At 40.8% G+C, this 15,885-nt stretch overlaps 1 protein-coding gene across 1 annotated transcript in view; it reads left to right on the top strand.

The window, feature by feature from the left end:
* Positions 1-15,885, top strand: part of Pex1 (peroxisomal biogenesis factor 1) — a 39,755-nt gene that overhangs the window by 4,012 nt on the left and 19,858 nt on the right. The window contains exons 3-10 of the mRNA XM_055612839.1: positions 3,039-3,122; positions 3,688-3,802; positions 3,901-4,667; positions 5,771-5,890; positions 8,120-8,243; positions 8,457-8,566; positions 9,764-9,846; positions 10,925-11,057. Of these exons, the coding sequence (XP_055468814.1) occupies positions 3,039-3,122; positions 3,688-3,802; positions 3,901-4,667; positions 5,771-5,890; positions 8,120-8,243; positions 8,457-8,566; positions 9,764-9,846; positions 10,925-11,057 (1,536 nt within the window). The remainder of the gene's footprint in view (positions 1-3,038; positions 3,123-3,687; positions 3,803-3,900; positions 4,668-5,770; positions 5,891-8,119; positions 8,244-8,456; positions 8,567-9,763; positions 9,847-10,924; positions 11,058-15,885) is intronic.

Genomic DNA, 15,885 nt, shown 5'->3' with positions numbered 1-15,885 from the left:
GTCGCAATCTTATCTTTAACATGCTTCCTACTTAATGTGGCACTCTAGTTGCTCATTTTCCAGTCAATTTTTGTGAAATTATTTTTGGTTTTTGAGTATTGGGTTTTCTTCTTATTTTAGAACTTCGTTTTAGTTTCTGTCACAATTTTATTATTTATTTTGTGTGCATATGTTGTTGATGGGATTGGGGGCAAAGGGAGTTGGCGGGGCTAGGAGGAGACCAAAGGGAATGCTTGTGGAATGTGGAGGTCTGAGGAGAATTTGCAGGAATCTCTTCTCTCTTCTTACCACAAGGCTCCCAGTGATTGAACTCAGATGGTCAGGCTTGAGGGCGTGGCCTCCACCCACTGCACCATCATCACTCTGGCTTCGTTTTACCTTCCCCCCTTCATCCTTCCTTCCTTCCTTCCTTCCTTCCTTCCTTCCTTCCTTCCTTCCTTCCTCCCTCCCTCCCTCCCTCCCTCCCTCCCTCCCTCCCTCCCTCCCTTCCTTCCTTCCTTCCTTCCTCCCTTCCTTCCTTCCTTCTTTTAAAGAGCTCACTATGTTGCTGAGGATGAACTCTGAACTCTTTGATTTTCCTGATTCACCCTCCTAAATTCTGGGATTGTGGATGTAGCTTGTTTATTATTTTTTCTAACAAAACTTCTCACCTCCCATGATCTTACTTGATTCAACAGGCAGTGTTTTTTTTGTTGTTGTTGTTTTCTTTTGTTTTGTTTGTTTTTTGTTTTTTTTTTTTTTACATTTCTGCCTTTCCCATAATTGTATTGTAGACCACAAAGCATAAGGACTTGTGTCTATATTTTGTTATATTATTTTCATCAGTTTATTAATTTTAAATACTTTAAATCTTCAATTTAAATATTCACTTAAAATTTGATTGAAAGTAAAAGTTCCATTTTCCCGTTCCATAAACCCCACTTTAGAATGTATGCTACTGTTTGTTGCGATCCAACTAGGCCTTTAGGATTAAAAGAAAAAACTCATACATATTTCCCATAATTTTTACTCCACAAAGTATATCACATACCTTTCCATGTACAGTCATCCCTGGGAATGAGTTGGAGTTACTTCCATGAGCACCCATGTCAAGGTCTTTAGATGTTCATATCTTTTTAATAATATGGCATGGTATTTGCCAAAACCTCTGCACATTACCAGGTTTTCTTTAAACCACCATTAGAGACCTAAAATCCTTAACTTGGCGTTTAGTGCCGTGTAAATAGCTTTATTGTTTAGGAACACTGCCAAGAAAAAGATGTTTAATACAGATGGCAGGTTTTTGGGGTTTTTTTTTTTTCTCTAGCATTTTCTCTCCACAGGTGGTGGAGTGTCATTAGCAGGAGCAGACAGTAGGTGCTAGCTCCCAGAGCCCCAGTGTCTTACTTTTCTGGAACTAGTTTTGTACTCTCTCAGAATCCTGAGTAGCCTGGGTGTCTCTTATGTGATGCTTGTGGCCAGGTATGCTTCAGACCTGGGAGTATTTGCATAGCCTACCAGTTGGACAGCCCACATTCAAAATTCTAAATCGAGAATTGCTCTAAAATGTAAAATATGAATTGCTCAGAAAGTTTCAGAGTTCAAAGCATTTAAAATTCAGGTTTTCAGGTTACGGCTACTTCTTGAGCCAACAGGGAATAAAATGTCAAAGCTGGACTCATCATGTCTGGAGGTGATACATTTAGGGTCTCAATAGATGGAGCCAAATTGTCCTCTATTGCCAGTTTCTCACAGCAGAATGTGAGAGTGCCACATCTCTTTTAACTTATTCTGAACTCGTGGATGGTTTTATTAATGCATGCTTTTGATGATTAAATAATTAAAACAGGTCATTCATGAGAAGTCCAGAAGCCTTGCAGTAGGCTTTTGTGTACCCTGCTTTTTTTGCTAGAATTTTGGTCTGTTTAAAGGAGGGAAGGTGGGGGCGCGTGTGAGTGTACATGCCTGTGGAGACCAGAGGTTGACATCAGATGTTTTTCTTAATTGCTCTCCACCTTCGGCCTTTGTTGGTTTTTTTTAAGATTTTTTTCTTCATCGTATGTCCAAATGCCGGTATGTGCATGGGAATATAAATACCCACAGCTGCCAGAAGGAAGTCAGATCCTCCCGGAACTGGAGTTGCAGGGGATTGTGAGCCATCTGACATGAGGGCTGGGAGCCGAACTCTAGTCGTTTGAAAGAGGACCTCCCTGCTTTTAGCTGCTGAGCCATCTCTCCTGCCCATCGCCTCTAGCTATTGAAACAGGGTCTTTCACTGAACCTGGAGCCTTGCTGGCCAGCAAGCCTCAAGGAGCAGCCTGTCTCTGCCTCCTCAGTGCTGGGATTAAAGAAGCCGTTTCTCATGGCTGTTTCTGTGTTGGTGCCATGAGGTGGCACACATAGCATGCACTTTGCTCTGTGTGTGTGTGTGAGAGAGAGAGAGAGAGAGAGAAAGGGGTGGTTTGCATGGTGTGTCTATTTACCACATGCATGCAGTGCCAGTAGAGGCCAGAAGAGGGCATTAGAGCCCCTGAGACTGGAGCTACAGAGAGTTGTGAGGTGCCGTATGGGTGCTGGGAATTGAGTCTGGGTCTTCTAGAAAATCAGCTAGTATTCTGAACCACTGAGCCATCTCTTCAGCCCCTGTTTTTTTATTTTTTGGTAGATCTGAGTCCATTGCTGAGGCTATCCTTGAACTGAGGGTTCTGCTTCTGCCTTCAGAGTAGCTGGGATTACAGGCACATTGCTGTCTCACTTGACTCTTAAACTTCTTTCCAGGAATATCTTTATTTACTTTTGAAAATATGTTGTGCTCGGATGTTTCTTTGTTCTGTAGTCCATTGTGAAACATTTTTTCCCCTAAAATGCTGAATATATCAAGGCCTTGCTCAGAATAAGTACTTAATATTTGTTATCTGAGATGTGTAAGAGGGAAGAGAAAGAGAGAAAGACAGAGGGACAGACAGTGACAGTAAGACAGAACCTTACCTAAGAGAGATTTTACTTTCTAGAGAAAACTCTTATAAAAGTAATCTTGCATGTCTGGCTTCTTTGTCCAGGTGTTTCTCAGGCCTTGTTCCCATGTGGTGTCTTGTCAGCAAGTTGAGGTGGAACCCCTCTCAGCAGACGACTGGGAGATTCTGGTAAAGAAAAGCTAAGTGTTGTCTCACTGTAAGGCTAACCCACATCTCGGCATCACTTGTTAGGTTTTCCTGGGCTGCTTTATGTGTCCCGAGTTAGTCTGAATTATAAGAATGACTTGGGAGAGAGCTAATGTATGACATGAAAACCACAGATGAGACAATCGTGTTTGGGATTAATTATTTAATTTGATTTGATTTCTCAAGACAGGGTTTCTCTGTGTAACCCTGGCTATCTTGGAACACACTCTGTAGACCAGGCAGGTCTCAAATTCACAGAGACCCACCTGCCTCTGTCTCCCGGGTGGGTGCTGGGGTAAAAGATGTGTGCCACCTTTGCTCAGGGGGATTAATTCTAAATAAGTAGACTTTAGCTTCTCTTGACACAGAAACAAAACAACAAAAGGTTAGCTTGGATCTTGGATCTTGGATCTGCCGCATATGTCCTATCGCATCATGCGTACTTTAAATATAACAATAAACTTTAAAAGGAAGAGTGGAGATTCCTTACCAGACGTGGAATGATCCGAAGGCAGCATGATCTAACCTTGCTCTCTGTCGTTTCTAGGAGCTACATGCCATTTCTCTTGAACAACATCTTCTAGATCAAATTCGAATAGTTTTTCCTAAAGCCGTCTTTCCCATCTGGGTTGACCAGCAGACTTACATATTCATCCAAATAGGTAGGTGATATTGTAATATTTGCTGTCATTCTCTACATTGGAGTGCCAAGTCTGAACCAGAGGTGAATGTGTACTAATGGGCTCTGTTTCCTACCCAGTTGCTCTGATGCCAACTGCCCCTTACGGGAGGCTAGAAACTAACACCAGACTCCTTATTCAGCCAAAGACACGCCAAGCCAAAGAGAACACGTTCCCAAAAGCAGGAGATGCACCCGGGCAGTTTCGTGGTTATGGACGAGAGCAGAAAGGAACGTCAACAGAATTTCGAACTAAGCAGCTCCATGTGAACACAGAGGGCGTCACTGGGTCTAATGGAACAGATCCAGAAGTCCCGAGTCACTCATCACTGAAGCCACGCTGGTGGACCGTGCTAGGGAGCATGTTTTCTCTTGGGCCTGACAGTAAACCAGAGGCATCCTGGGGCTCATTGGAAGTCGGTGCTTTCAGAACCATGCAGTCACAGGCTGTTCCTCTGGACAGTATTTTCAGAGTGTGCCAAGTTCAGCCTCCCAGTGTGCGCCACACACCCGCCACCTCTGTGTTTCACAAACACTGCACTGTCCATGTATTTCCATGGGACCAAGAATATTTTGATGCAGAGCCCAGCTTTACTGTGATCTACGCAAAACTAGTTAAGCTACACTCTCCAAAGCAACAGCAAGGCAAAAGTAAGCAGAGCATCCTGTCAGCCGAAAAGGAGAAGGCCCTGTCAGAGCCTGCAGATCAGAAGCAGATCAGCTCCATCCGAAGCGAGGAAGCTGGGAAGGCCTGTGTGCTGAAGGTCGTCTGGAATGGCCTGGAGGAGGTGAAGAATGCCACAAAGTTCACCAAAAGAATAGAACCTCTGCACCTTGGGAAAGTCTGGGTTAGTATGAGGTTTAGAATTTTGGAAGAAACTTGTTACGTAATCCTTCCCAGATTTTGAATTACAATAAATTGAAGACCAGTCAGTCTCTAGAAGTCTCCGTGTGGAGGAGTGTCTCCCATCCCTCTGTAGTCTTTTAGTACTTACCATCGTTTGGGGAGGTAAGAAGTTGGGGGGCACTAGAGCATTGCTTAAGAATACTCATTGCTTTTGCAGAAGACCCAGGTTTGATTCCCAGCACCCACGTGGTAGCTCGCAACCATCTGCAACTCCAGTCTGAGGGTTTCCCACATCCCCTTCTTGCCTCCATTGGTACCAGGCATGCTTATGAAGGCCAGACATACAGGCAGAACACACACATGAAAGAAAAGTCTAAAAAGAATTTTAAAGAATTGTTTAACATCTTTATTGAGATGAAAGTTAATGTGTACAATTCAATGTGTGCAAAAGTTGTTATTAGTATAATATTGTGTGGCCATCCCCGTAATCTAAGTTTAGAATATTTTATGAATGAGGGTGGGAAGTTTTACCCTTTCCTTTTTGGATTGAATTGTATCTGTGGCAGATTGTGATCAGGTTTAACTACTGCAGCTGTTTCAGTGGTTCTCAACTTTCACAAACAAATACAAGGACTTTTCAGACGGTCTTACTCTTACTATAGTCAAACCAAGTGACCGTGGAAGGACGTGAGACCTTTTTGGGGGTTATTAGGTTCTGAGGGGGAAGCCTCGAGTGCAACTGATGTCCTTTTGGGAGATGCCCTCTTGAGCTTCTTCTCCTCTCTTGCCCAGTGAGGGTGCAGCAAGCATGTCCTCACACACCAGGCCTCACCAGCCCAACTCTGCCAGTCCCTTGACAGTAGCCTTCCCAGTTCATAAAACAGGAATAATGAATTTCCACTGTTTCTAGGTCTCCCAGTATTCTGTATGTTGACTGAAGCAGCCAAGCAGGCTATCACAACTATGAATCAGTATGGTAGGACTGCGTGATGACCTCTGTACTTTCACTTGAATTAATAGGAAGTAATACCAAATTTAGGCTCTGAAGTACTTTAATCAGTCTTTGAGCAGTTTTATGTTCTTACTATTATTTTTAAATTGCAGATTCCAGATGCCCTGAGAAAGAGACTAAATATAGAAATGCATGCAGTAGTCAGAATAACGCCACTGGAAACCACCCCTAAAATTCCAAGATCTCTGAAATTACAACCGAGAGAGAACTTAGTGAGTTCAAACATATGTTGTATTAAAATTCTTTTATGAATGTTATAGAGTTGCTCATTGTTCATTAATAATAATGTACTTCTTTTTCATTGTGTTAAAAGTTACATAGTGTGATGTTTTAGCAATTTTCAAGTGACCAGTTCAGCTGTATTAATTATATTCATAATGTTGTGCATTGCACCCACTATTACCATTTCCAAAATGCCTCCTACACTGCAAACAAAAGCTTTGTGCCGCTAGACAGTGCCTCCCCACCCCTTCCTCCCCATCGCCTGACAACCGGCTCTCTGTTCTGTCTCTGAGTTACTTACTCTAGCAATTGTGTAAACATGGGGTCAGGCAGTGTTTGTCCTGTGTGTCCGATTTATTTGATTTCACATAATATTTTCAGGGTCCCCCTCTATTGTGGCATGTATGAGAGCTTCATCTATCATCTTGTGGATAACATTTCGCTATGTAATTGTTTATCCACCTAAGCACTGATGGAGATGTACATGGCTTCTACTTGTTGGCTCTTGTGATTAATGCTGCAGGGAGCAGTGAAGTATGAGTATCTATTTGATTCTCTACTTTCTTGATTATCTCTTTGGGTATATACCTAGAAATGGTATGTGGATTTGTGGCCAGTACAATATTTAATGTAAGAAGCAGCAAAGAAATCATTAGTAAGCAAATATGAATGCATCAGTGCAAATATGGCAATTCTTTTCTTTTTAATTGATATTTTGGAGTTAGGGATGTAAGTCAGTTAGCAGAATGTTTGTCTAGCACACACAAAGTCTAGGTTTGATCTTCAGATGCACTCAGGGATGGATGGTCCATGCCTGCATACCAGCACTTGGGAGGTGGAGGCAGGAGGACCAGACATTCAAGGTCATCCCCAGCTCCACAGAGAGTTCAAGGCCACCTTAGCAACCTGAGGAGAAGGTGCCTTTTCTTAGCCTCCTTTTGGTAATGACAGGTTCTAAGCTGAGCTCAGCCAGCAGGTGTAAGCTTGGCTATGTGAAGAGAAAGAACAGAAGCAGACCTGTTTGAGAACTGGGAGAGCGCAGGTTACTTTACTGGGAAAATATAATTTTTTTCTGTGTGATTTGTATGTGTGTAAACACATAGCATGTGCACATGTGGGCAAGCAGGTATGTGTGCTCATATGTGCATAGCATGTGGAGGCCCGAGAATAGCCTCTGCTGTCATTCCTCAAGGGCCATCATTTTGTTTTTTGAAGCATTGTCACACATTGGCCTGGGACTCGCCAGCCCAGAGCCTAAGGCATCCATCTGTCTCCTCACCCCAAGGTTGGGACTATAGTTGTGTTATCACACCTGGCTTTATGAACATGGCTTCCTGAAGACTGAGCTCAGGTACTTGCACTTGAAAACTATCATCCCAACCCTATATGAATTTTGTTAGTCTAGTAATGCTATTGAATGTCATTTATGAACTGAATTTTAGTGTAAAAACTATAAAAATTCGCCAGGGTTTCTTGTAATTTATTTTGGATTTTTGAACAATACTGCACTCATTTAGGATAGCTAGACTGTGGTCCACATAAGAAAAGGAAGAGTGGCTTAAACACATAAGGCACTTAATTTTCTCATGTACACGGCAGGCTGAAGGCACTCATAAGTGGTTTACCGTGTTGCCAAAGACCTAGGCTCCACATCGTTTTCTCTTCTGCCATCCTTAGCTGTGCCTTGGCTCCTTCAGATACAAAATGCCTGCAGTGCTTCTGAGTGTCACGTCTGAATTTCATGAACCAGTACAACAAACACGGCCCGCTGCCTTGCTGAGTCTCTTCACCTTGTACTGGGAAGAGAGGCTCTTCCTGGTTGCTGACTGCGCACCGTTGGCCACAGTGAGGCCACATACACTTGGTATTTTTCTCACTGGGCAGACAGGAAAGGGTCACTTATAACTTGCTGCTTGTATAAATGGTCCTCATCACCCCACCATCACAACAGGTCACGCGTCTGCATGTACACTCTGAGCATCCTGTGTTGGTTACATTTGGTAAGACTTTACCTTTTGTTAGAGAGACATGTCAAAACAAGCATGTTAAGCTTACGTCAGGTATTGGGATACGCGTCTGCATGTACACTCTGAGCATCCTGTGTTGGTTACATTTGGTAAGACTTTACCTTTTGTTAGAGAGACATGTCAAAACAAGCATGTTAAGCTTACGTCAGGTATTGGGATACTTGATTACTCTTCTGTCCTTTTCTCTGGTAGCCTAGAGACATGAGTAAAGAAGATGTAAAAGCTGTGTTCTCATCTTGGCTACAGCAGTCTGCTACCACCAAGCTCCCTTTGATAATATCAAAGGAAGAATGTATTAAGCTGGAAATTAAAGATGGTAGGTACAAGTGTGGTTTTTGTTTGTCCTACTTCAATAGCTGTAACATGTAAAATTTTTTAATTGTCTTTCCAACTTGTGTCACACGTGAACAATGAAACCTAACAGTATTGTCTGTTGAAGAATGTCTTTAAATAAGTTTGATATTTCAAATCAAATTATTTCCTCCCAGTTTCAGTTCTAACTCTTCACTTATCACTTTCTTCTTAATAGGGTTAAAAGAGTTCTCTCTGAGTATAGTTGATTCTCAGGAAAAAGATAAGGAACCAGGAAGCACTGTGTTTGTGTTGAGTGCCATTCTGCTGCAGAAGATGTCAGTTCAGGTAATGATGTGTAAAGAATCCAGGCTTGTTCTCTGTGACTAATAAAGTAGGAGTTTCTGTCTGTAAGCTTCCATCCAGAAGTAGACTAAAAGCCACATGGAAAGAGTAAGGAATAACTTGATTTTAAATATTTTACTCTATAATTTATCTAAATAAATTACTGATTTATCCTAAAGATAAACATCACTTAAGCACAATTAAGTTTCAAAATTACTGTTGATTGTGTAAACTGGTAAATGGGTCATGATTTAAATGTATTAAACAAATGAAGATTTAGTTTCAGAGGACTGATCTTAAAAGTTCCTATTTGGGGGCTAGTGAGATGGCTCCGTGGGTAAAGGTGTTTTACAGACAAACCCGGCAACCTGAGTTCCACCCCAGGAAGCCGTGCAAAAGGTGGAAGGAGAAGGCCGGCACCGCTAAGGTTGTCCTCTGACTTACGTGCACGTGAGCCTCCTCCTCATTGTAGTGCACACACATACAAACACAAACACACACACACAGTTGTCCTCTGACCTCCACATGTGCATGTGAGCCACCTCCTCATTGGAGTGCACACACACACACAAACACATAGACCTCAAAATTGTCTTCTGACCTCCACATGTGCACCGTGCCACATGAGCCACCTCCTTGTTGCAGTGTGCGTGCACACACACACACATAATAATTTTTAATCCACACTGTTACATGCCATTTTGTTATATTATTTTGATGGTTGTTAAAACTGTCTACTCATCACAAATACCACACAGCTTTTCTTCCAGAGGTCTCTGGCTGCTCGTGTTTGTGGAATACTGTTGTCTAGGTGCTACTAGTTTCTGCGGCATTGAAGCTGCGCCAGCTGTTTACAGTTCCAGCGGTTTGGAACTAAACACTTCCTTTTATCTCCGAACTGCGACTGAGGGCACACCCCTCAGATGAGGTGCAAATGTTAGAGCTGTGAAAGAGTAATTATGACAAATGAAAGAAATACGTAAAGTGTCATCAGACAGCGTCAGTCATTCTGCTTGTCTGTGAATAACTGTGTTCCATGTGTGAGTACCTTGTTGTCAGTGTGTTTCAGACCATGTTCCCAGCACTCAGCATCTACTTTCTGTTGTGACAGAGTTGGTGATTCTTTTTCTTCTGGAACTCAGGAAGCAGGCAAAAGACATAACCGTGAAATGTAAAACTGGCTTTTCCTTGCTGCTGTAGGTCCTTCTAGAGCCTATGATAAGAGAAGAAAACAGTGAGGAAATTGACTTTCTTCTTCCCTTTTTAAAGCTGAACTCTTTGGGGTAAGAGGTTATGGTCAAATTAGTATGTTTACAGACTGCTTGGATTCTCTCTGGCAAGCTTTATGTTAAAGTGACCAGGAATGCCAATGAAAAGTCTTTCTAATGCATGAGGAGACAGTTTTTAAGGGTTATTTCTGTACTCACACATAGGTTAGATATTTACCCTGTCTCCTTAAGCAGCTGGTTTTCTTAGAGATACTGCTTTGAGAATTGACTTGTGAGAAGAAAATTAACTGAATACCATCTGATCATTGTACTTGACCAAAACAGTAGTTATTGAAACAACTGAAAGTATTGTAATAGCTAAATCTAAAACATTGTTGAGTGGTGAAAATATTTCAAATTAAGTTATTCCTTGACTATTTTATTGTAATAATTAGTTTTTTTTTTTTGGACTATTTTCTCGTTTTCAGAAAAAATGAATTTGAAAACAAAGCCCTCTTAGTTTATTCATGTGCTGTCAGTAGCAGTGTTAGCATGAGAACTCACGTACTTAAACTGGACAGGAGACCTGTCTGACTTCCTTTCTACTGTTTTAGTGACAGAATTAAACCTTGAAGAGGTTTAAGTGTCACAGTGTGCATTAATATGAAGTAAAATTAAAATCTCTTCAGATTCCACCTGTAGGAGTTTTTTTTTCCCTTTTTGTTTCCATGAGTAAAATCAAGATAGAAATCAAGAAATAGTGTGGATTCGATGCTGGTATAAGACAGATTGAAGTTTAAGAGGAGCCGAGTCTTTGATTATCCCAACAAGCCCTTCCGAACCACCTGTTTTTGATAATGTTGATGACCAAACTACAAGTGATTTGAGGATGGGGCATTTAGGGATTGTAGCAGATCCGATAAGTACCCTTTAGAACAAACATCAGTTACTGCAAATGTCTCAGACATTGAACTTATTTTTAAAAGCTGCATATCAGACACAGGGTCCCGCCATTAGTCTAAGTGAAGGAGCACTTGAGGATTTTACTCCTTGAGCACTTCTGGGTAGCCCAGAAAGGAAAGCTGAAGCCTTTGATAGCTAGGTTTTACCTTGCTGTGGTCTTTTGTCACATAAGAATGTATGTGTTTTGCAGTGGAGTGAATTCCTTAGGTCTATCCGCCATGGACCATATCACTCACAGCCTCCTGGGACGCCCTTTGTCTCGGCAGCTGATGTCCCTTGTCGCAGGACTTAGGAATGGTGCTCTTTTGATCACTGGAGGAAAGGTATGTGGTTAACGTTTTGTGTTCCTTTTCACTAGCTAGTAGCATTTCGTTCTTTTTTTTTTTTTTTTTTTATCCTGGCAAATTTATTTAATTTTTTTGAAAACAGATTTGTTTTCATACAATATATTGTGATTATGGTTTCCTCTACCCCAGCTTCTCCCAAATGTCCCCACCCACCTAAACCCACATTCTTTCTCTCTTTCATTAGAAAACAAACAGGAATCTAAAATGATAATAATGATAATAATAATAATAATAATAATAATAATAAGTAGATAAAATACAAACAAACCTAAATGGGACAAAACAAACAGGAAAAAAAGCACAAAAAAATACAGACAATGATGAGACACATACATTCACACACATAGAAAACTCATAAAAATAAAATATAAATCTGTATGATATAAGCAAAATTTAATCAGAAAAGGATTTAATTTAGAGCATTAAGTAAGTCATAGAATCTTTGTGGGCAGAAAGGACCTAAGAACATAGTCCTCATTCTGCAGAGATTAGTATTAATCTCTTATGGAAGAATGAGAAGTGGTTTCTCTAAATTTTTTTTTTTTTTTTTAAAGAAAGGGGGCTATTTTTTTAAATTTATTTATTTATTATTTATACAGAGTTCTGCTTACATGTACACCTGCATGACACAAGAGGACACCAGATCTCATTACAGATGGTTGTGAGCCACCATGTGGTTGCTGGGAGTTGAACTCGGGACCTTTGGAAGAGCAGTCAATCCTCTTAACCTCTGAGCCATCTCTCCAGCCCGAGAAGTGGTTTCTCCTACCACATTAGCAAGTTACAAAGAAACTGGTAACAGCTTATACTGCTTATACCTGTTCTTCCCAACAACAAAATAAACTCTTCATGCTCACAGTTGGCTGAATCCTAGTAACAAATCTTAGGCATGTACACTTGATTCACACAACATAAATCTCACACACACAAACACACAAAGAGAGACATATGTATACATACATATATCCCTAGCTGCAAGAGAGCCTCCACATATTACTCAGGGCTCACTGGTCTCTGGAGCACAGGGAGAGAGTATACAGGATGATTAAAATGAATGTTCATCCAGCCCCAGTATCCAACACAGGAGGTCAAGCCATGCACCTTTGTCATGTTTCGCCTGGCAAAAGCTGTGCCTTGTTTTCTACCTACCATTTTAATTCCATTTTTAAATTACCACAGAAGAAAATTTAAGTATAAGAGCCATAGTTCTTATCTCTTTAGATTTTGCTTCTTTATTCTAAAGAGCTTTTAATATGTGATAGAAAACACAGTCATACATTTATTAATATTTTGGGGGCCTGTTAAGTATTAGGGAAGTAATCATGAATTCATATACCCTCTTGTCTTATTAGGATTTTATTGCTGTGGAGAGACAGCAGCTCTTACAAAGGAAAAAATTTAACTGGGGCTGGCTTACAGGTTCAGAGGTTTAGTCCATTATTGTCATGGTGGGGAGCATAGTAGCATGCAGGCAGACCTGGTTCTGGAAAAGAAGCTGAGAGTTCCACATCTTGATCCAAAGGCAGCAGAAGGACTGTAAGCCACTCTGGACGTAACTTGAGCACAAGAGACCTCAAAGCCCAACCCCACAGTGACACACTTCCTCCAACCAAGCCATAGGATGAAGCATTCAAACATATGAGTCTGTGGGGGCCATTCCTATTCAGACCACCACACCTCTCCACCCTTCTATGTCAGTGATGAGACTATGACTTTTAAGGTTTAGGCTGTTGGGGAGGTTGTTGATAGTATTGGTAAATTTTTAAAAATAAATCCCACTTGGTTGTGGTGATCTTGTGTGGTTTTACTGTCAGCGTATTATGGGCTCATAAAAAGAGCTATCAAGTGTCCCCTCCTATCTGTGGGGAGGAGACTTTAACATTGGCATCCATTTATTTTTTTCAACGCTTGTTAAAATCTGCTGCAAACCCAACCCAGCCTGGAGAGTCCTTAATGCAATAGCTTTTGAATTCCAAATTTCAGATTCCTAATGGTTTCAGGACTGCTCGGGTAGTCTGCTTCATCTTGACTGACAAGCAGTTAATGGCTTTAAAAGATTTGGTCCAGTTCTTCTACAGTGTCAAGTTTATGAGCATAAAGTTATTTGCTCTTATTTCCCTTTAGCTCCAGATTCCGGCAGGATCTGTTGTACTACTCTGTTGCCTGACATCAGAGATGTTTGTCTTCTCTTTTTAGTTTTACTGTCTTGGTTGAGGCCCTTGACCTCTTAAAGAGGCATACTGCCTTACTCTACCAATGCTGTGCTATTTCTTGTGCCCCAAACCCAGTGTGTTGTGGTTGGAGAGATGCTTCATTGGTTCAAGTGCTTACTGCTTTTGCGGAGCACTGGAGTCAAGCTCCCAGCACGTATATTGTGTGGCCCACAACCACCTGTAACTCCAGCTCCAGATGATACTGTGCTCTCTTCTGACCTCCACGGGCACCCGCACTCCCGTGCACCTTACATAGACACACACACATACTACACATGCTAAAAACAAACAAACAAACTTAGCTTCTTTGGATCTGTGAATTGTAGTATGGTTATCTGTAATGTATAACTAATATCTGCTCATAAGTGTATACACCATGTGTGTCTCTCGGGGTCTGGGTTACCTCACTCAGGATGGTCTTCTCTAGTTCCATCTATTTGCAGGCAAATTTCATGATGTCATTGTTTTTAATAGCTGAGTAATATTCCATTGTGTAAATGTACCACATTTTCTTTATCTGTCCTTAGGTTGAGGGACATCTAGGTTGTTTTCAGTTTCTGGCTATTATGAGTGAAGCTGCTATGAAGGTAGTTGAGCAAATGTCTTTGTTGTACGGTGGAGCATTTTTGGGTATATGCCCAGAAGTGGTATAGCTGGGGTCTGAAGGTAGAACTATTTCCAATTTTCTGAGAAAGTGCCAGATTGAGTTCCAAAGTGGTTGTACAAGTTTGCATTCCCACCAGCAATGGAGGGTTCCCCTTTCTCCACATTCTTGTCAGCATATGCTGTCACTTGAGTTTTTAATCATAGCCATTCTGATGAGTGTAAGATAGAATTTCAGAGTCGTTTTGAATTGCATTTCCTTGATGACTAAGGACATTGAACATTTCTTTGTTTCTCAGTCATTAGAGATGCCTCTGTTGAGAATTCTCTGTTTAGCTCTGTACCCCATTTTTTAATTGGATTACATGATTTGTTGCTGTTTACCTTCTTGAGTTCTTTATTTATCCTGGATATTAGCCCTCTGTCAGATATAGGGTTGGTAAAGATCCTTTCCCAATCTGTAGGCTGTCATTTTGTTCTGATGATGGTGTCCTTTGCTTTACAGAAGCTTTTCAGCTTCATGAGGTCCCATTTATTAACTGTTGTTCTTAGAGCCTGTGCTGTTGGTGTTCTGTTCAGGAAGTTGTCTCCCGTGCCAATGAGTTCCAGGATGATCCTCACTTTCTCCTCCAGCAGATTTAGTGTATTTGGTTTAATGTCAAAGTCTTTGATCCACTTGGACTTGAGTTTTCTGCAGGGTGACAAATATGGGTTTATTTGCATTTTTTTACTTGTAAATATCCAGTTAAACTAGCACCATTTGTTGAAGGTGCTTTCTTCCTTCCATTGTATGGTTTTGGCTTCTTTGTCAAAAATCAAGTGTCTGTAGGTGTGTGGGTTTATTTCTGGGTCTTCAGTTTTATTCCATTGATTCACCAGTCTATTTCTGTGCTAGTACCATGGTGTTTTTATTACTCTTGCTCTATAGTACAGCTTGAGGTCAAGGATGGAGATACCTCCAGAAGATCTTTTGTTGTACAGGGTTGTTTTAACAATTCTGTTTTGTTTTTGTTTTTCCATATGAAGTTGAAAATTGTTCTTTCAAGGTCTGTAAAGAATTATGTTGGTATTTTGATGGGAATTGCCTTGAATCTATAGATTGCTTTTGCTAAGATGGCCATTTTTACTATATTAATCTTACCTATCCATGAGTGTGGGAGCTCCTTCCATCTTTTGCTACTTTCTTCCTTCAGAGACTTGAAGTTCTTGTCATACAGGTCTTTCACTTGCTTGGTTAGAGTTACAAGATATTTTATTTTGTTTTTGGCTATTGAAGTGCCCCTAGGGTATCATAGCCAGTGGAAGAACAGAGGCCATCTCTATAATGTGCTTATCATTGTTTTAAGTTTTAAGTTTTGTTTCTCATCTGTGTTCATTGGATTAGCCTCACTTAAGGGAGAAGAAACATACATGAGAACTGCCTTACAAACGTGAGTTATTGTGAGTTGGAAGACAAGGCCACTGACGTGATGATATGTCAGGTCTATAGTCCAGCACTGTAATGTTTTCGGTCTTTAAAGACCATTAAATTTAAATGTGGTACCAGTTCTGTAAAAGACAACAATGATAGTACATATTAGTTGAGTGCTTTAAATTTTAAGTTTCTCATGTCAGATTTTGCTGGGGTTTGCTAGTAATCAGAACAAAGTATATGACCTGATGCAACAGTATTAGACTTCAGAGAAGTGGCAGAAAGAAGAAGCGATAATAGACTGAAAGAAGAAACTGATAATGAAAGAACTGTGAAAACCTACCAGATTTAGCGGTGCTATACTATAGAAATGATTAGCAGAAGCTGAAATGTGCTGCCTTCTGATGTCATAATGCCACTTCTTTCTAGAAGCACACTGACAGATCACTAAACATGTATTTGTTTGGATGCTTCTTTTGACTTGATGATGGCTAAAACTGCAAAGAGCCTATTATAGGTAATAAAGCGTAGAACAGTAACTTGTTAGACAGCTTATGTAAAAACATAAAATTATAAA

This window comes from Psammomys obesus, unplaced genomic scaffold (assembly GCF_907164565.1).
Source record: "Psammomys obesus unplaced genomic scaffold, mPsaObe1.curated_primary_1811, whole genome shotgun sequence".
In the NCBI taxonomy this organism is placed as follows: Eukaryota; Metazoa; Chordata; class Mammalia; order Rodentia; family Muridae; genus Psammomys; species Psammomys obesus.
Note: the sequence above shows the minus strand (reverse complement) of the source record. Positions and strands in the feature narration are given on the sequence as shown.